General features: G+C 33.0%; 1 protein-coding gene across 1 annotated transcript in view; it reads right to left on the reverse strand.

The window, feature by feature from the left end:
- Positions 1 to 13,088, reverse strand: part of spag8 (sperm associated antigen 8) — a 38,459-nt gene extending 25,371 nt beyond the window's left edge. Inside the window, exons 1-5 of the mRNA XM_088911012.1 lie at positions 12,911 to 13,088; positions 11,509 to 11,683; positions 10,854 to 10,899; positions 2,506 to 2,620; positions 1,358 to 1,420 (exon numbers count right to left, since the gene is read on the reverse strand). Of these exons, the coding sequence (XP_088767138.1) occupies positions 1,358 to 1,420; positions 2,506 to 2,620; positions 10,854 to 10,899; positions 11,509 to 11,683; positions 12,911 to 12,985 (474 nt within the window). The 5' untranslated portion in view covers positions 12,986 to 13,088. The remainder of the gene's footprint in view (positions 1 to 1,357; positions 1,421 to 2,505; positions 2,621 to 10,853; positions 10,900 to 11,508; positions 11,684 to 12,910) is intronic.
- Between the last annotated feature and the right edge of the window lie 3,308 nt (positions 13,089 to 16,396).

Below are 16,396 nucleotides of genomic sequence, written 5' to 3' on the forward strand. Positions count from 1 at the left end.
CAAGTTTGCAGAAGAACTCACTGGGATCCAAATGACAACCATAAGGAGAACCAAGATGGTGAATGAAAAACAATCCACAAGGAAAGAGTGGTGCTCAGGGAAGTTCAGGAGCGGAGATATTTATACTTAGAGGAGCAGAAGAGGGCAAGATTAGGATCTCACGTTCTTCTTAACTTCTGTTTAAAAACTCCATATGTCACATGAATAAATGTTTGTAATTATTGTGAGTTCAACCTTCTGACCCAGAGAGGAACCTGGAATGCATTCAGCCCTATTTACATTTATTCTTATGCAGAATTAGTTATCAGGTTTGCATATTCAAAATGCTGTATAAATTCATATCCTGCCTTTACATTAGTAACTATAGCCATTAGTTGAAAAATTATTATTTTGTGTATTCTGTGCTTTTATATTTAGAGTTGATAGAGAAATAAACCTTGATGTACAGTAATTGAATATAAAATCAGTATTTTTTTAATGATACACACCACTACACTTTACATAGCTGAACATCTTGCACTATAAATAAACAGAAAAATATGGTCCAAAAGTTTAAACTTTTAAAATAAAAATGCATCTAAAACAGTTTTAATTTACAAGTATAATCATAAGCATTTAACACTGCAAAGGATTAGAAATGGAATTGATCACTGTGAAATGGTAATTCATCTTACTTATCTGCCATCATCGTTCATAGCATGTACATGTATGGTTTAAGGTTGCAGGCAAGAAACAACTGCCAGTAAATCAATGGCAAAGATGTCATGTGTATGGTGACCTTCATACCACACTGCTGTAGCTGATCCCTCACATTATTTTCTACTTGGAACACTCTATATCTTTCCAAACTCTTTTTGTTGAAATAAACTGATAAAAATATAAGCTCTGCAACAAAAAAAGTTTCTTCACCCTTTTTGATGATTTTATTTAGTCACTCCTGACAACCTTTATTTTTCCTCCCACCTAATTCTAACTCAGAAGTCTGTTGGGTTTTTAAAATTCTGGTACATTAAATACCACATCATTTTTAAGTTATTTAAAACTTAGTTTCTGCTCCTGCTTGACCTCATTATTTTCTCCTGCAGCACAACAACACAATCTTTTCCTGCCTTGTCTCACCATTTTCTCCAGTGCTGCAGTTCTTCTTTGGATACTGATATGCTTTGAGACATGTTTTATCTATATATTTTTATATATTACTAAAATTTTTCCTATTTACATTTTTCAACTGGTCCTTATTAAAAAAAAAATTCTAAAGATGAAGTAAAGGGGGTTATATATAACCTGTGAGAAGAGACAATGTTTTTTTTATTAATATAACCGATTTGAAATCGTTTGAATTATTTTAAGAACTTACTTGTAACTTTTGGTAATTTTCACTCCAATATGTTATTGCCTGTTCAGATTTATAGTCATGTTTCTGTAAAAAGATAAGATAAAAATATCCTTAAATAATTATTCTTTAGTTCACATTATACATGTAAAGTACTAATGTAATTATTTTTACTATCACAAATAGTAGATTTAACATTCACTTTTTGTATTCCATTTTGGATTTTAAATACCACCCTAGAAATGAATGTAAACAAGCATTCTTAAAAGGGAAAGCTAAAATATTGAAAGCAAGAATATTACTATTCATAGTATAAACATGAAAAATATTTCATTTCAACTCTGAAAGCAGACTTGTATAGCAGTGTGAACTATTAGTAAAATTTAATCATTCAAACATATTATCTATTATATTTTTGTTTTTAATTTTCCTTCCTAAAATCTCTTTGTTATTTGAAATTTGAAGACAAAACATCTACACTTCTCTCTAGTACCTTACTGACAAAAAATAAAAGTTATTAAATTTGGGACTGGGATGTCATCTCCTTCTAAATCAATTCCTTGTCTCTGCAAATTTTGACAGTGTACATGCCTTTGTACACAAACATGTCTAGGGTTTTTGGTAGTATAGGTTTAGATATATTGTGAAACACTTTTGAAATGGAAAATAAAACTGACAGCTCCTTTGCCTTTCAGAAACAAAAATGAAAAAAAAAACGAAATACATTACCATCTTCTTTGACTTTCAGGTTACTAGCTGAATGTTACAATATATTCAATTTACATTTAAATTGAGTAAGATATTTGCATGAAATAGCAAATATACACTAAGACATTGACTGTTGACAATTGTATGTTTTTGAATCTACACTATAACTAATTTTCACAACAAAACTTCAAACATCTATTTTTACTTCTTATTTCCTTGTATTGAATTATTTATCTGTAAGCAGCACAGTGCTTGAAATATTGTACATGAAAAAAAAGAAAAACAGGACACAGGAGACTAACATTTCAAAGACATTTTATAAAGATAAGGTTTCATCACTTTGTGAAACTCAATTTCATTTCTCTTGCCTCTTTTATCAGCATTTAAAGGCCTTTATAATTTATTTTAAGCATGGACTGTACCATAAAAGTAAGTAATTAGATGCTGTTTCCACAAGCTCTTACCTTGGAGGGGGATGGTGGCACAGATTTAAAGCCCTCCATTTTATAGTCATGCCTAGTGGTTGAGATCAGCTCTCTTGGAGGAGAACCAGGGTTACATTCCTCTAATACCTGTTCACTGTTAGAGGAAACAAGCAACAGATCAACACATGGCAGTTTAAAATAAGCTCCTATTATAAACTTAAAGTATTCTATCCAAGCGGGGAGTGTTTTTATTAAATTAATTATGCTGTGTTTGCAACTTTTAAAACTGGTACTGGCTTTAAAATAAAAAGATAAGTTAAAACTTATGATAGCACACATTTATTTGGTAGTTTGATATTAGGTATGTAAAAATAAGTTTGAAAAATTACATATTCCTATTTTTATGGTGCACCCAAGGGTTTGAAAAAGTCAGCATTTGTTCTACCACCTCAGAAAAATCTACAATGAAGAAATGCACTTTCATCAACAACAACAATAATAATACTAATAATACTACTACTAATAATAATAATACTACTTAAATTTATTTTTTATCTTCCTTATATTAAAAATAGCAAATATTATTAAAAAATACACTGCAATACATACTGTACAGTACAATAGTTTTGCACTGCATATGAAAGTACAAAATCTAAGCAACAGTTCATATAACAATGGATATGTTTTATTAGCAGAGTTGATATTTCCTTTTTCTTAAGACAAGAGACACTAGCTGGTTGTGAACAGTTCCAGAACAGTCCAGAGTTATTTCAGTGGTGTGTTAGGGAATCTACATTCCCAACTGGAGGGTTCATCTGAGGTTTCCCTGGGAAGCTTCTGCAAGGAGAAGCCATTCCAGGGCTTGAAAAGAATCAGGTGTAGTTTCTCAGTGAAACTGAGACTGACAGGCTTCAATTGAGTACACCTGTTGACAAAAGCGATGAGAGCCAGCTGGTATAAACTGGAAGGGAAAGAGGAGAAGGGGCTCTTTGAGAAGAAAAGATTTTAGAGGGAAGTGAAAAAACACTATAGTTAAACTATTATTATTTAGAAGTTTGGAATTAGTTCAAGGACTCTGATAGGAGTTACTGTAGATTTGTAGTATGGTTATTTCTTTAGAGAAAAGAATTACAGAGAAAACAAGCTTTGTAATGGGACTTAAGTTTATTGATTGGCTATCTCACATGGAGCTACTCCAGAATGATCTGTTAAGATCAATAACCCAATTTTAACATTTCCACTGTCAAATCCAGATGCAGGCAGTATTAAACACCTGAGCAAAGACTAAAGGTGGTAAAAAGTAGGAAGTGCTTCCTGGATGTAAAAAAAAATATATTGAGGGGTTAGTCTGGGAAAGAACTAGGGTAATAAGTTTGGAATTGGCCTCTAATACCTGGTGCTCCACTTGTTACTACCACGAATGGTGTCTGTTAAAAGCAATCTATCCTGTTTCATTCAGTTCACAGCACTACAGTTATCCAAAACGATCTACTGTTCCAAAACTGTGAAGACTTTCAAAAGAAGTATTATAAGTATTATAAGAAGTATTATAATAATGGTAACTGTTTTCACACCAGTGTGAATTAGTACAAGGGGAAACAATTCCCTTTAGGCCACAAAATGGGGCTATGGAAGTAGACTGGCAGAGATCTGGTTTCTGCTTCATGGTCTGTAACCTTGGGTTACACTTTTTTTTTGGTATTGTAGTGATGGCATGAGGAAATTTAACCCTCAGATTACAATACAAACAAATATTTATAAATACATTTTTAGTTACAAGGTACCTGCTAGTAACCTACTAATCCTCTGTGGAATCTATAGATTGGTGTTAAATCTGATAATTTTGTTTAAACCCCAAAAGTATGCACAGAACCAGACTGTGTTTTACATTTCCGATACTAGGACCACATGGTTGCTCTAGGCACCTCAATAATGTGTAAGTGCAGTGGTGTTAATTTCATCCTTCAAAGCCTCTAGCAACCTTTTGGAATCCAACATACATACTAAATGGTAAATAAAATCATGGAAAAACAGTTCCACAATTAAAACAAGGTGCCTATTTATTTGTAGTACATGCAGAATTAACAAAAAATGCACCGACTTTGAGCTCTGCACTAAAGTAATAGGATTTTGTACTTGCCTTTTATATCAGATACTCTGCCCTGGTTACCACAAATGGTATGTCTCTTAAAGACCATAATACAAACAGTACACTTACAGAAAAAACCACAAACATCACCCTTACACAAGTGTGTATGAACAGTTTTCTTAAAAGGTAGTTTATTTTGTGAAATAAACTGTAAGAATAGTAATGGTTTTCACAATAGTAAGAAGAAACCAGCTCATCTTCTGACCACAAGAGAATGCTAACACAGACGACCAGTGGTTATCAGGTTTTTGTTTTGTTGTATGGGTTTTTGCCAATATCCTGTTTTGTCCGTATACTGTTTGTTCAGCGCACTAAGGAATGTAAACATAAAATAATAATACTATCATAATATATCATTACTACTTCTAAGATAGCTTTAAGTCATGTATGCAAGAATTAGAAAAATAGGAAATTGCAATACTTATATAAAGAGGTATGTATTCAACATGTGTAATCGTTATGAGACGTTATGAGACCAGGTTAGTGACAATACAGGTATGTCAACAGGGAAAAGATTGGGAAAGAAGAAAGCAGCTACAGTATTTACGCAGGTTAGAATCTTTAGGAATGTTGGTGGCCATCTTGCATGGGCAGGTAAAAGTTATAATATTCCAAAACCACTGGGCAGTGTTAAGTTTAAAAATGGTATGGAAAAAAGAAAGGAGTTACTTTCTTCAGAAATTATAGTACACAAATATCAGTTTAGACTGGAGCTATTCAACAACTAAATATATACAACATACTGTACCTACAGAACATATAACACAGTTATTCAATTGTCATAATTAAAAAACTTGTATACCATATATTTTTGTGCAGTATTTATTCCACAAGGATGAGAGTGGTTCCTTTCACAAATGCTCATACTTTTACTTTTTGAGCCCTGTCAATAAGTATCCAGAGTTCACACCTTGTCTCACTGTCAGCCAGTGTCAGCAAGTCAAAACTCTTCTTTTCATTGAATGAATTCTTGACAGCTTTCCAGACTGCATTCCTGTAGTGTCATAGTGAACATTTTAAAAGTATTCCCCTGAGAGGAAAATTATCCTGTTGTTTTTTTTTTTCTGCACATCTGTGAATAAAGCCAATGACATCAGAATTTTTCATTTTGGCATTCAGAAGGAGATTCTGTCCAATCAGAATAATTTCAAATCTAGCATTTTCATTGAAATTGAAATTGAGGTTTGAAATTCCAATGCATTTTGTATTGTTCAAATTCCATTATCTTCTTTTTGTATGTACTGTATCTAATCTTCACACAACGTTCAATATGGTTGAATTCACCTTTCACTTGATTGACTTCTGCACAGAAAATACATTTTATTTTTTAACTTTAGTATTTTCTGTAATTAATTAAAGTAATTAAAGCCAAAGTAAATCAACTTGCGTTAAGACAATTATTGTCTGATCTGCATTAAGTATCAGAAAGGCAGCTGCCAGCAAAATAATAAGTCTCCAGCTACTGCACATGGCCCAGACACTTGTTTAGCTGTGCAGAGTGTATACCAAAGTAACATTCACTCGTTTTTCTCACTGAGACTCTCCGATTCTGAATTTGTATACAGTGGTTATGTTTGGGTACATAATAGCTTGTTAATGTACATTATGTTATTTAATATATATATATTTATTTTCATTGCATTTCACAATCGTTATATTACAAAATAATTGTAATGCTTGGCCAAACTTTTTAAATGTTTCTGTTACAACCTTCCTAAAATATGAGAATGTGAACTTCAGTTACAGCATTGTTCTGTAGTGTGAGATTGCTTGCTTTTGTGACTTGTCTAGCCATCATCATCATTCCATCACACAACTAGGTACACGCAAATAAGCATCGTATACTTATACATTTATCCTAAAAAAAATGATGAATCTAAAAGAATATTTCTGAGATAGCAATTCTCTGTAATTCTGAATAGTAAAACATTATAAAATAAAGTATTTTGCACACAAATATCTTGTGTGGTCATATTGTCCTTTTTTTTTACAAATGCTATTGAATAACTTTCCATTTTCATACAGTTGATTTTAGATGCCTTCTAACAGCTAAAACGACAGTTTTTACTTTGTGTTTATTTAGAGATATGATATCCCATCCTTAACATACTTGTGTTGTTATTCATACAATTCCACTATTCCACTATTCCACTATATTAATATTAAATGAAAATAGCCTTCCTCAAACTAGAACATGGGTGGCATCTTTTGGTTTCAGTGTACATCTACAGTCTTGGATGAAGAACTTGAATGAGTACAAGGATGCAATGGAATCAGCTAGATCAAACTACTTCTCCCATATCATTGTGAGTAACCTAGATACCTGTTTTTCACCATCAGCTGATTAAAGCCTAACTGTCCCAATTACATTGCCTTCCTCATCCCAACTTTACAACAGTTTTTTATATTTTATTTTACAATTAAGATTGACAATATCCAGCATGTACCACTACTACACCTCATCCCTGCATGGTTCTTCTCTTTCTTGTTTCTCTATTCTTATATCCAATCCAATCCACTCCTTGTCAACCAGACTATGCCCTATTCCTGATTGCTGTGTGCTGAGCAGAGTTTTTCTTTTTAAGTGTATAAATACAGCAAGCAACCATCTGAGTCCACTTTAGACCATGAGTTGTTGCACTTCTTAAAACCTAGGCACAAGGTAACAGTTTCATTACAAATTAATATTTCTTTAAATATTAAATGGTTCCAAATCCAAGAAAGGTAACAGGGAGACAACCGTTAAAAGGCATTTTAAAAATCATGTCTCATTTAAAAATCAAATTTCAAGGATCACAGAGCAATATGATCACCCAAAACAGATGTATTTATTTGTTCTACTTAGTGTATAGTCCAACTTTATAATTTAATTCTGTTCATTTTGAGCTAATAACCTGTCGTGCACACAAGAAATAATTATTAATACCAAAGATAACTTCATAATAATTAAGTTATTTTAATAAGAAAATAAGGATAAATGTATCTAAAAAATTTATTAACAGTTTCATATCCCATTTTTATAAAATATTTGATATTTTAATCATTCTCATACATGCCAGAAAATACAGCATGTATGTTATCACATATTATCACTTTCAAATGATCACACATGTGGTTAAGCAAATATTGGCAAAACCAAAAGACTTTCAACCAAGAAACCAAGTAACATTCTAGATTTCTTTTTTAAGATCATTGACAGTAGACTGAAGACAAAAATTAATTTTAATTCAGTTAAAATTTAAAATTTTTAGCTAATTTGATTTTAATAATGGGTGGCACTCTAGTGCAGTGCTCAGCATTGGTGATTTGCAACTCTGGGTTCAGTTACTGGGGTGCTATCTGCATTTTTACATATTAGATAAAACGGTTAGAAAATGGATGTATGTTTTGTATTTTTAATTCATAGTAATCATTCAACTTACTTGAACCAAACGGCAAATTTAGAACAACAACATATTTTCCCAACATACTGGATTAAAATTCAAAAAAAGGAAATAACTTTCAAATGTTTCCATGGCTATAATATGAGAGGGTATTTTGTTTCCCCCACTGACAACAATTAACATTATTATGGTTGAATGCGTTCAACTGTTAACTTAATTAAAAAAAAACTTTTAAGACATTAAATAATTTCCAGACTGTAAAATTGCATTTAACATAGGTTTGTTTTTGTAAAACCTTTGCAATATGTGTGATAAGTTTGCAACATTTCTCAATCTCCCCAATCCTTGACAAGGTATTAAGTCATACATTTGAAATCAAATTTAAGGCTCTTTGACAGGTTAGTCCAAAACTACTCCAATGTTAGGGGAGGCCCTTGTACTGTTGTTTTAAAACTGTTATTTATTTAATTTGCAAAAAAAACCTAGGCCCCTTTTTGCCCAGTGCTGTCAATTCACACCAAATTACTTGACTAGCTGGTCGTACTGTATGTTTATAATGCTAGTGCATCTGTTCTTCCCATCACATAAAGTAAACATGAGAAACACAGCCAAGGAAATGAGACAGACACCTTCCAGTTCCTCAAAGGCAAACAGATGGTTCACATGTGGTCTCTACACACTCTTACGCCTACCATATCCAATCTTGTTTGGGATTATCCCATAAAAGTCACTTGCCCCAATAGACTGCAGAAAATGTACCCCATAAATGCCTTAAGAGAGGAAAAATTGGATTATTTATGTTCAGTAAATAAAACATTAAAGTGAGTCTAATGGATAAAGTTGTGAGCAGCATGTTTTTACTTTGAAATTTGAGATAAACATGCAAAATTCACCTTCTAGGTTTATAGTTAAACTGTACTGTTTGAGAGTGGAGTAAAAGCAGTAGTGTAATGGTTGGGCTTCCCCCAGATGCAGTCAGGAACAGCTTTCCTCATGATGGAAAGCCAAGTGTTAATCAGTTCTCTGTAATGGAACACAGTAGGAAACTACAACCATTACAACGAATATTCAATGATATATGTTCTATTAGAAAATGATAATTGAATCAGCTTGCTCTGACAAACTATCTTCAAAATGTCTTAATTCTCAAGTAAATGAAATGTAATTTCTGAAGCACTCTTTTAATCAGCAAATGCCTTTAAGGTTTTGAAGAAAATGATTTAATTGGTCCAATTTGGCAAGTAATGAGTTAAATTAGGTTAGAGATTAAAAAAAAACCTGTGACCTTCAGGGCTTTGAATTTAAGTCCTTAAATGCAGCTGCAATGCATATAACTAAATCATTTGTGATGCTGTAGTACCACATTGATGTTAATGTTCCATATACTGTAGACTATTTTAAGTTACATTTCAGTGAAATATGAAAAACCTAAATTAGAAATGATGAACAGTTATAGGAATGAGAAATCTGTTGTATTGAACATCCAAACAGAACAATGTGTTCAGCATAAATATTTTACAGCAAAATACATACGTCAATAACAAAAATAATGATTCCTATCTATAAACGTCATATCAAAACAGTGACTCTTTGGTCCACCAGACAAATGAGCATGTTGCCTTAATGGGGTGCATGACACTTAATTTTCCAAGAAGCCAATTAAACTACCATTATGTCTTTGGAATAGAAAAACAAATGTCTGGGAGGAATCTGGAACACTTGCTGAAAACCTAAGTGAACATAGGGAGAGCATACAAACTCCACACAGAGAGGATCTCAACTCCAGAATTAAACTCGGGGCCCCAGCACCGTGAGGCAGCAATGCTAACCACAGTGCCACTATGCCATCCTCTTTGTGAAAGAGATAAACATAACTAATACTAATGTATCCACATAGACTGTCATCTTATTGCACATTATCACTGATTAAAAATGTATAATTGTATAGATCATATGATCTAAAATATTTTGTTTCTGAAATGATTCTTTCACATTAATTTTAACTTTTTAATTTGATGGTTTAAAAATGTTCCCCCTTCCAATACAATATTGTTTTTACCAAACGTAGCCTCCTAATAATCCCCATCTATGAATTGATCACTCTGCTCTCCTCCCCACTGATAGCTGATGTGTGGTGAGTGTACTGGTGCACTATGGCTGCAGTTGCATCATCTGGTGGTGGAGGAGAGTCCCCATTACCTGTAAAGCGCATTGAGTGGAGTGTCCAGAAAAGTGCTATATAAGTGTCAGGAATTATTATTATTATTATTAGAAGTAGTAGTAGTTGTAGAATCCTAAGTATTTTTACACAAAAATTGAACTGGGCAATGCATATATTTTATTTTCATGGAACAAGTTAATGGGCTATTCCCAGATAAACTAAAACAGAATGACTCCATTCACACACTTACACTGTTAGCTGTTTTGGATTTATTTTCAAATCCAAATTGGGTCTATTTTTAAAAAAATCCATCTGTTGCAAATACGTCATTGTCTGATTTTAAGGATGTGGTAAGATATAATTTTGTAATAGACTGCTGGTCTGTTCATTTAATGCAGATTGAAAATCCTAAGAAAGAGATGAATAATTGCTACTTTTTTAAAGTAATTTTGTAGAAAGGTTTCAATTCTGGGTTGATTTTCACTTATTTTTTTCTGTTAACTGTAATACACTACAACTATAGTAAGGAAATAGCTACGGAAACTAATTTTGACCAAAGAATATAACAAACCAAAAACAATAATATATCAAGTATAGTGCATTAGGAATATGGCTTACACCATTTCTTTAAATAATGATAATATTACCCAAAAATTAAAACAAACAGCAAAAACATTTTTTAAACTATTCTTACCTTATTGTTTTGTAAAGATATTTCTCCAAAAGTTCTTCTCGTATTCCTGGAAACAAACCAAAAACAAAATGAAACAAGATGAACTAAGTTCTGCTGTTTTTCTTTCTCCCACTTTTGCCTTTTAAACTTATACTGTATATGAGTATATGGAAGAAGATTTGAGACAATAACAATTTATCCAATTTCAATTAAATATACTGTCATTAACAAATAGGAAACAGGATTTTAATTGTTTTAAGCCTTTACTTAAAAAATAACACTATTACATGTCCTTTTTTAATATGATTATGATTATTTTGTATATTGATATAGACTAAGTTACACTTTTTTTTCCATTGGCCTTTTAGTTCAGATGGGAAATAGGCCCAAAAACTTAATTTATTTATGACAAAAGTCATTTTTTTGGACAACCTCATTAATAACTATTATAATAGACTCATGCACATCCACTTTTTAACATAAGTGAAACTGGAAAAGCATATCCTATTTGTGGAAGATGTACCATACCATGACTGCTACAAAATCATATTTAACTGTTCATTTTTTGTTACAAAGTATTGTTTTCTACTTATATTTATTATTCCACTAATCAAATTCTAGGGGTTATTTTCTTCTGCACTAAATGGAAATGAATGGGGTCTAAGGCAACACATACCTCTCTGCTTTATTCCAGGCTTTCTGGGAGATGTGTATGATTCTCGTACTGTTGTGATATCTGCCACTTTAGACATCAGATCCACAGAGAGAATTCCTTTGTGCCCATATCTGTGCGTTTGAGCTTCACCAACATGTTCCTGTGATCCCAGATTGTCCAAGGGTGCTACTGCCCTCTGAAAAGATTGAGAGAGTGATATACAAATCTGTGGATGGATGAGATTTCAAGCCTTAGCAGTCAGCAAAAAGAAGGAAATATTTCACTTTTTTGGAAATAAGGAGATATAACAATTCAGTTTTGTTATGGTGTAGGATATTGCAGAATCCTTATCTATTTAATTCTTTACATTTATTTAACAGAATATCATACAAGTGATAGATATTTTGAATCAAACAATGCAGAGTAAGGTTTTATATTTGCGGACACACAACGGATAGGTGCATCTCCTCATTGCCATCTTTGAAATTCGATTTACCGCTTTTCGATTTACAGTTTCCAATGTAACTGTAATGTATGTATACAATATAAGGTCTAGAATGGATGTTTAGATGTCATCAGAGTTCTATGATCATTTAAGTTAAGAGAGTGCATCTGTCTTTCACAATAAAAAAATTTGAAGGGGAGTACTCTTACTGGATGCATAAAAGGCTACTTAGATCATTGGTTAGATACAGGTGCTGAATCAATTAAAATATTATTTTGGTTTCTTATTTAAAATAACAACAACAACAACAACAACAATAATAAAAATAATAATAATAATAATAATAATAATAATAATAATGATAATAATTAATATAAGCACGCAGTCTACATTGTATTATATTTATCCATTGCTTGTTTACCACGCATTAACTCTTTCCCAGCCGTAATACTGTAATTGAAGGATGAAATCAACTTGATTTAATTGAAAACGGTATAAAATTGTCATTGTGCCATCCTGCGCTTACCTACTGTACTGTATATGGCATGTACTGTTCTGCATATCACTCAAACCATTGTGTTTTTAAAACATCCAACAACACACTCTTAAGGTTTTTTTTAACTCTGAACTTTAATCTGCGACATAAGCAAAACTAACAAAACATGTAATATGTTAACCGACGTTTTAGTGGTATTTTAACACAGAACTGATGAATGTTTTCCAACTGCTCAACATCTTCACATTTAGAGAGAGATCAAGTTATTTCAGTGCCGAATCTCTTACAGTACATGCAAAATATGCAACACGTATTCACAAAATGTGTTTAATAAAGTGCGAATCTAATTACACTTAGTAGATACACACATTTTACTTTGAAGCATCCTCCAAACATAAAATAATTCTTAAACCGGACGTTATTAACGAGCTAATTAAGGGGAAAAAAACATCCTACAGTAACTGCATGAAGAAGTTACTTACCTCCTCGACCCAGTTATCCAAAAGGCATCTTCCTGTCGTGTTCCTACTATCCATAGACCCATCCACCGTGTTCATTTTAAATTATTTTTTTGCGAGTGAAAAGGAAAACTATAACTAAAACAGCATAAGACTTAAAAACAGCTATTACGTCGACTTTGCCTAAATCCAGTAACCATGGTGACAGTAAACAAACCATTTGTACGTAGAAGGTGTTGCTATGCTCACGCAACAATGGATTCATACAGTAATTAGCCTTAGGGTTTGAACCCAACACTTGTATTTATTTTCAATTAACTTTTTAACTTTGAAACGTACAAATGTCGAATTTAAGTGTTATTCTTAACACTCTAAGTAACTTTCACTAAAATTTTTACGAAACGACTTTTAGTAAACATTAATCTCAAATACATTTCCATCGCAACATAGTTCCAAGACTTGATCCTATCCACCGAATTATTCACTACCTCTACTAAAACGTAAAGTGAAAAAAATACACTATAAGTTTAATAATAAAAAGAAATTACGCATAAGAAGCGAAAATAAGATATTAATAATATCAATTTAGTTCTTTTTACATTTTAAAGGAACTACACGAAGCCATTTGCCTTCAATTATTTCTGTCCCATTAGTTGAGGAGAGTCATATTAGACTTAGACGAATTTTATTCTAGGCGTCTGTAGAAGCAAAAATACTATATACAGCTGTCCAGTGTATAATGAATTAATCAACTTTGGTTTTCAGGGGATTCACAAAGCACTGAGTAATGAACATACTTTGTTTAGCTACAAATAATAATAAACATACTGTATATACTGTAGATCAATCATGTTCCTTCAATATCACTTGCACCATTAAATATTTTAGATACTATTATAAATGAAAAATGAAGCTACATACAGTAAAAGCTAATGCAAAATAAACAAGAAATACCTGATTAATAATTAAGGGACAGATTACTACACAGAATACCAAATATATAATAGAGAGCATGTAAATAAAACCATTTTATTGCACACCTTATCTATCCCTACTCAATAGCCTTATCAAATTTGAAGAAACTTTCTTGTTTTTTATTTTGAAAATATCACACAGTAATATTCACCACACATTGTTGTTGTAATTGTCATTACTTCCACCATTTCTTTTTTTTTCAGTGTAAATATGCAAGTTCAAATGATGTAAGCTATAAAACTTAAACAAAGTATCCTATGTTATAAAATGGTTTAAAAACCACAAGGGATCAAAAGAAAGCACTTTCCGGGAAGCTGCCACCTCAGTTGACTGGTAATGACCTGAACTGCATATTTGAAACAGTTATGCTCTAATCAGAAACAGTCACCCTTTCTGCTCCTCAAGGATGTGTAGCACTGTGTAAAAACAATGATACATGAATAATTGCAGCTAGGATAACAAACAGAGATTCAAATAAAAATAATAGCAAGTACTTTTACAAAACTGCACTGTAACACACTCACCTAAGCAGAGATAGTTTTTGATATGTGATTGTGTTGGTCATACAGTACATGACTTTAGTTTGCCTTAAACCTAGCATTAATACTGAAAGGAGCTTTTTACAGGACACTTCATCAAAACTACTACAAGCATCTGTCTTAAATTGTAATTAGATTTTTTATTCATTTTGGCAGAAAAAAGTCATACTGTATGAATTAAGTCAGATTTCAGCTTTAAAAGAAGAAGTTGTATTTGTTTTTTAGTTTGGCTGAAAAAAGAACACAAAATACAGGCAACTATAAACTATCGTAGTGTAATCAAGTCTATTGATACAGTACATCTCATTATTTGTTTTGATTACTATTTTCTGGTAACAAATTTTCTTTGTAGAATACTGCTTTGTCTTAATAAGAGGTAATTAAAATGAACTATTTTAAGGTACTAGCCTAAAAATATGTTTCTATAAACATCTGTTGAGGTGCAGATGTAGATATTGGTCTTACATATAGGCTTAATGCCAATACTTACATGTGTAACTTTATGTTTGTAAATGAAACCCAGTAACATCCTCATAATGTGATGCTGTCACCACCAATTTTAACAGTAGGGATGACATCCTCTGGGTGATGTGCTGTGTGAGGTTTCCGCCAAACATAGTTCTTAGCATTTAGGCCAGTATGTTCCATTTTGGTTTTGCCAAATCACAAAATAGATCCACCTAGCACAAGTCATCATTTTCTTCCATGACCAGTTTTTTTAGTTGCAAAGTGTGCTGCCAGGAGCCACTCCTGAGGTCGATAATCATGGCTACACAATCAGGTACCTTTATAACCAGCAGTAACACTACAGGAAAATAGAAAAATCATCAACTCCTTACCCACTGTAGCAGCAAGCCTGCCAAATTTCTTTCATCTGTGTAAGGACAGAAAAGTCAGAAGCTCTCCAAGTACCAACTAGATTCAGGACATCTGAACCCACCCTGGGATTGAAACATGTCGGGAAATGCAGGCCAGAGATTAATAGTCCCATCAGAGATCAAATTAAAGACCAAATCTAGTACTGTGGTCCAGCTCTCTACACCTTACCATCTGTGTGGAACTGACAGTGCCATGGGATGATATATTAGACAGGAAGAAGCTCTGGTATAGGAAGCTAGCAACTGAAGCTAACCGAACAATGAGGCTGGACAGTGAGGGCCACCCAGTAGAGGTTGGGTGACATGGATTTGTAGCAGCATCTCACACCAGTCTATTGCAGGAGCTTAGCATCTGTGGCGAGTCCTTATGTCTAACTATATCAGGGCTGATTCAGAAGCTGCAAAAGAGATGTCCTTCTGCTGGGCAGGCAAAGAGAGGTGGGTCTGGAATGTCAAAACCACCATTGAGCCTTCTGTAGATGTTGTGGGCTCATCAATGAAACATTGGAGATGGAGGGTGCCCACTTGAAAAGTCCATTCCCCTGTCCCCACTTCATAACTCAACACTGTGGCAGAACCAGTGAAGTGCTCATCATCTCTGAGGTCCTATGTGTTAGAATTGCCACATGTTTACAGCATAACGTAAATGCTCTGTTGCTGTTTTTTCCGTAATGGAATGCTTTGTGATACCCTGCCAGATTTGTGAAGTGCTTGAGATATTGTTGCTGCATGCACACTTTGCCCAGCCTTGACCATAAAAGCCTGTACCTCTTTTAAAGTTCCCCTTGGTTCACTCGATAGCTTCTCTGTTTAGTCTCATTGCTCAGTCATCCCATTTGAAGAGATGGCATGATATAGGCAGGGTCTTCGAGGTACAATACAAAACACCTTCCACTTCTTAATAGTAGGCTTTAGTGGGCTTTAAGGGATAATCAAGGTCTTTGAATTTTTTGTGCCCATCCTCTGATCTGTACCTTTTCACAGCTTTGTTGTGAAGTTTTTTTTAAATCTCCTTGGTGCTCCAGGTTGAGTCTTTGTATTGGGATGTAAATTAAAATATGTTTAAGTTGTTTGGTAGAATTGAAAATTAATCCATTTTTTGTTCTCTTGGAGTGATA

This window comes from Atractosteus spatula, chromosome 3 (assembly GCF_055471065.1).
Source record: "Atractosteus spatula isolate fAtrSpa1 chromosome 3, fAtrSpa1.hap1, whole genome shotgun sequence".
NCBI lineage: Eukaryota > Metazoa > Chordata > Actinopteri > Semionotiformes > Lepisosteidae > Atractosteus > Atractosteus spatula.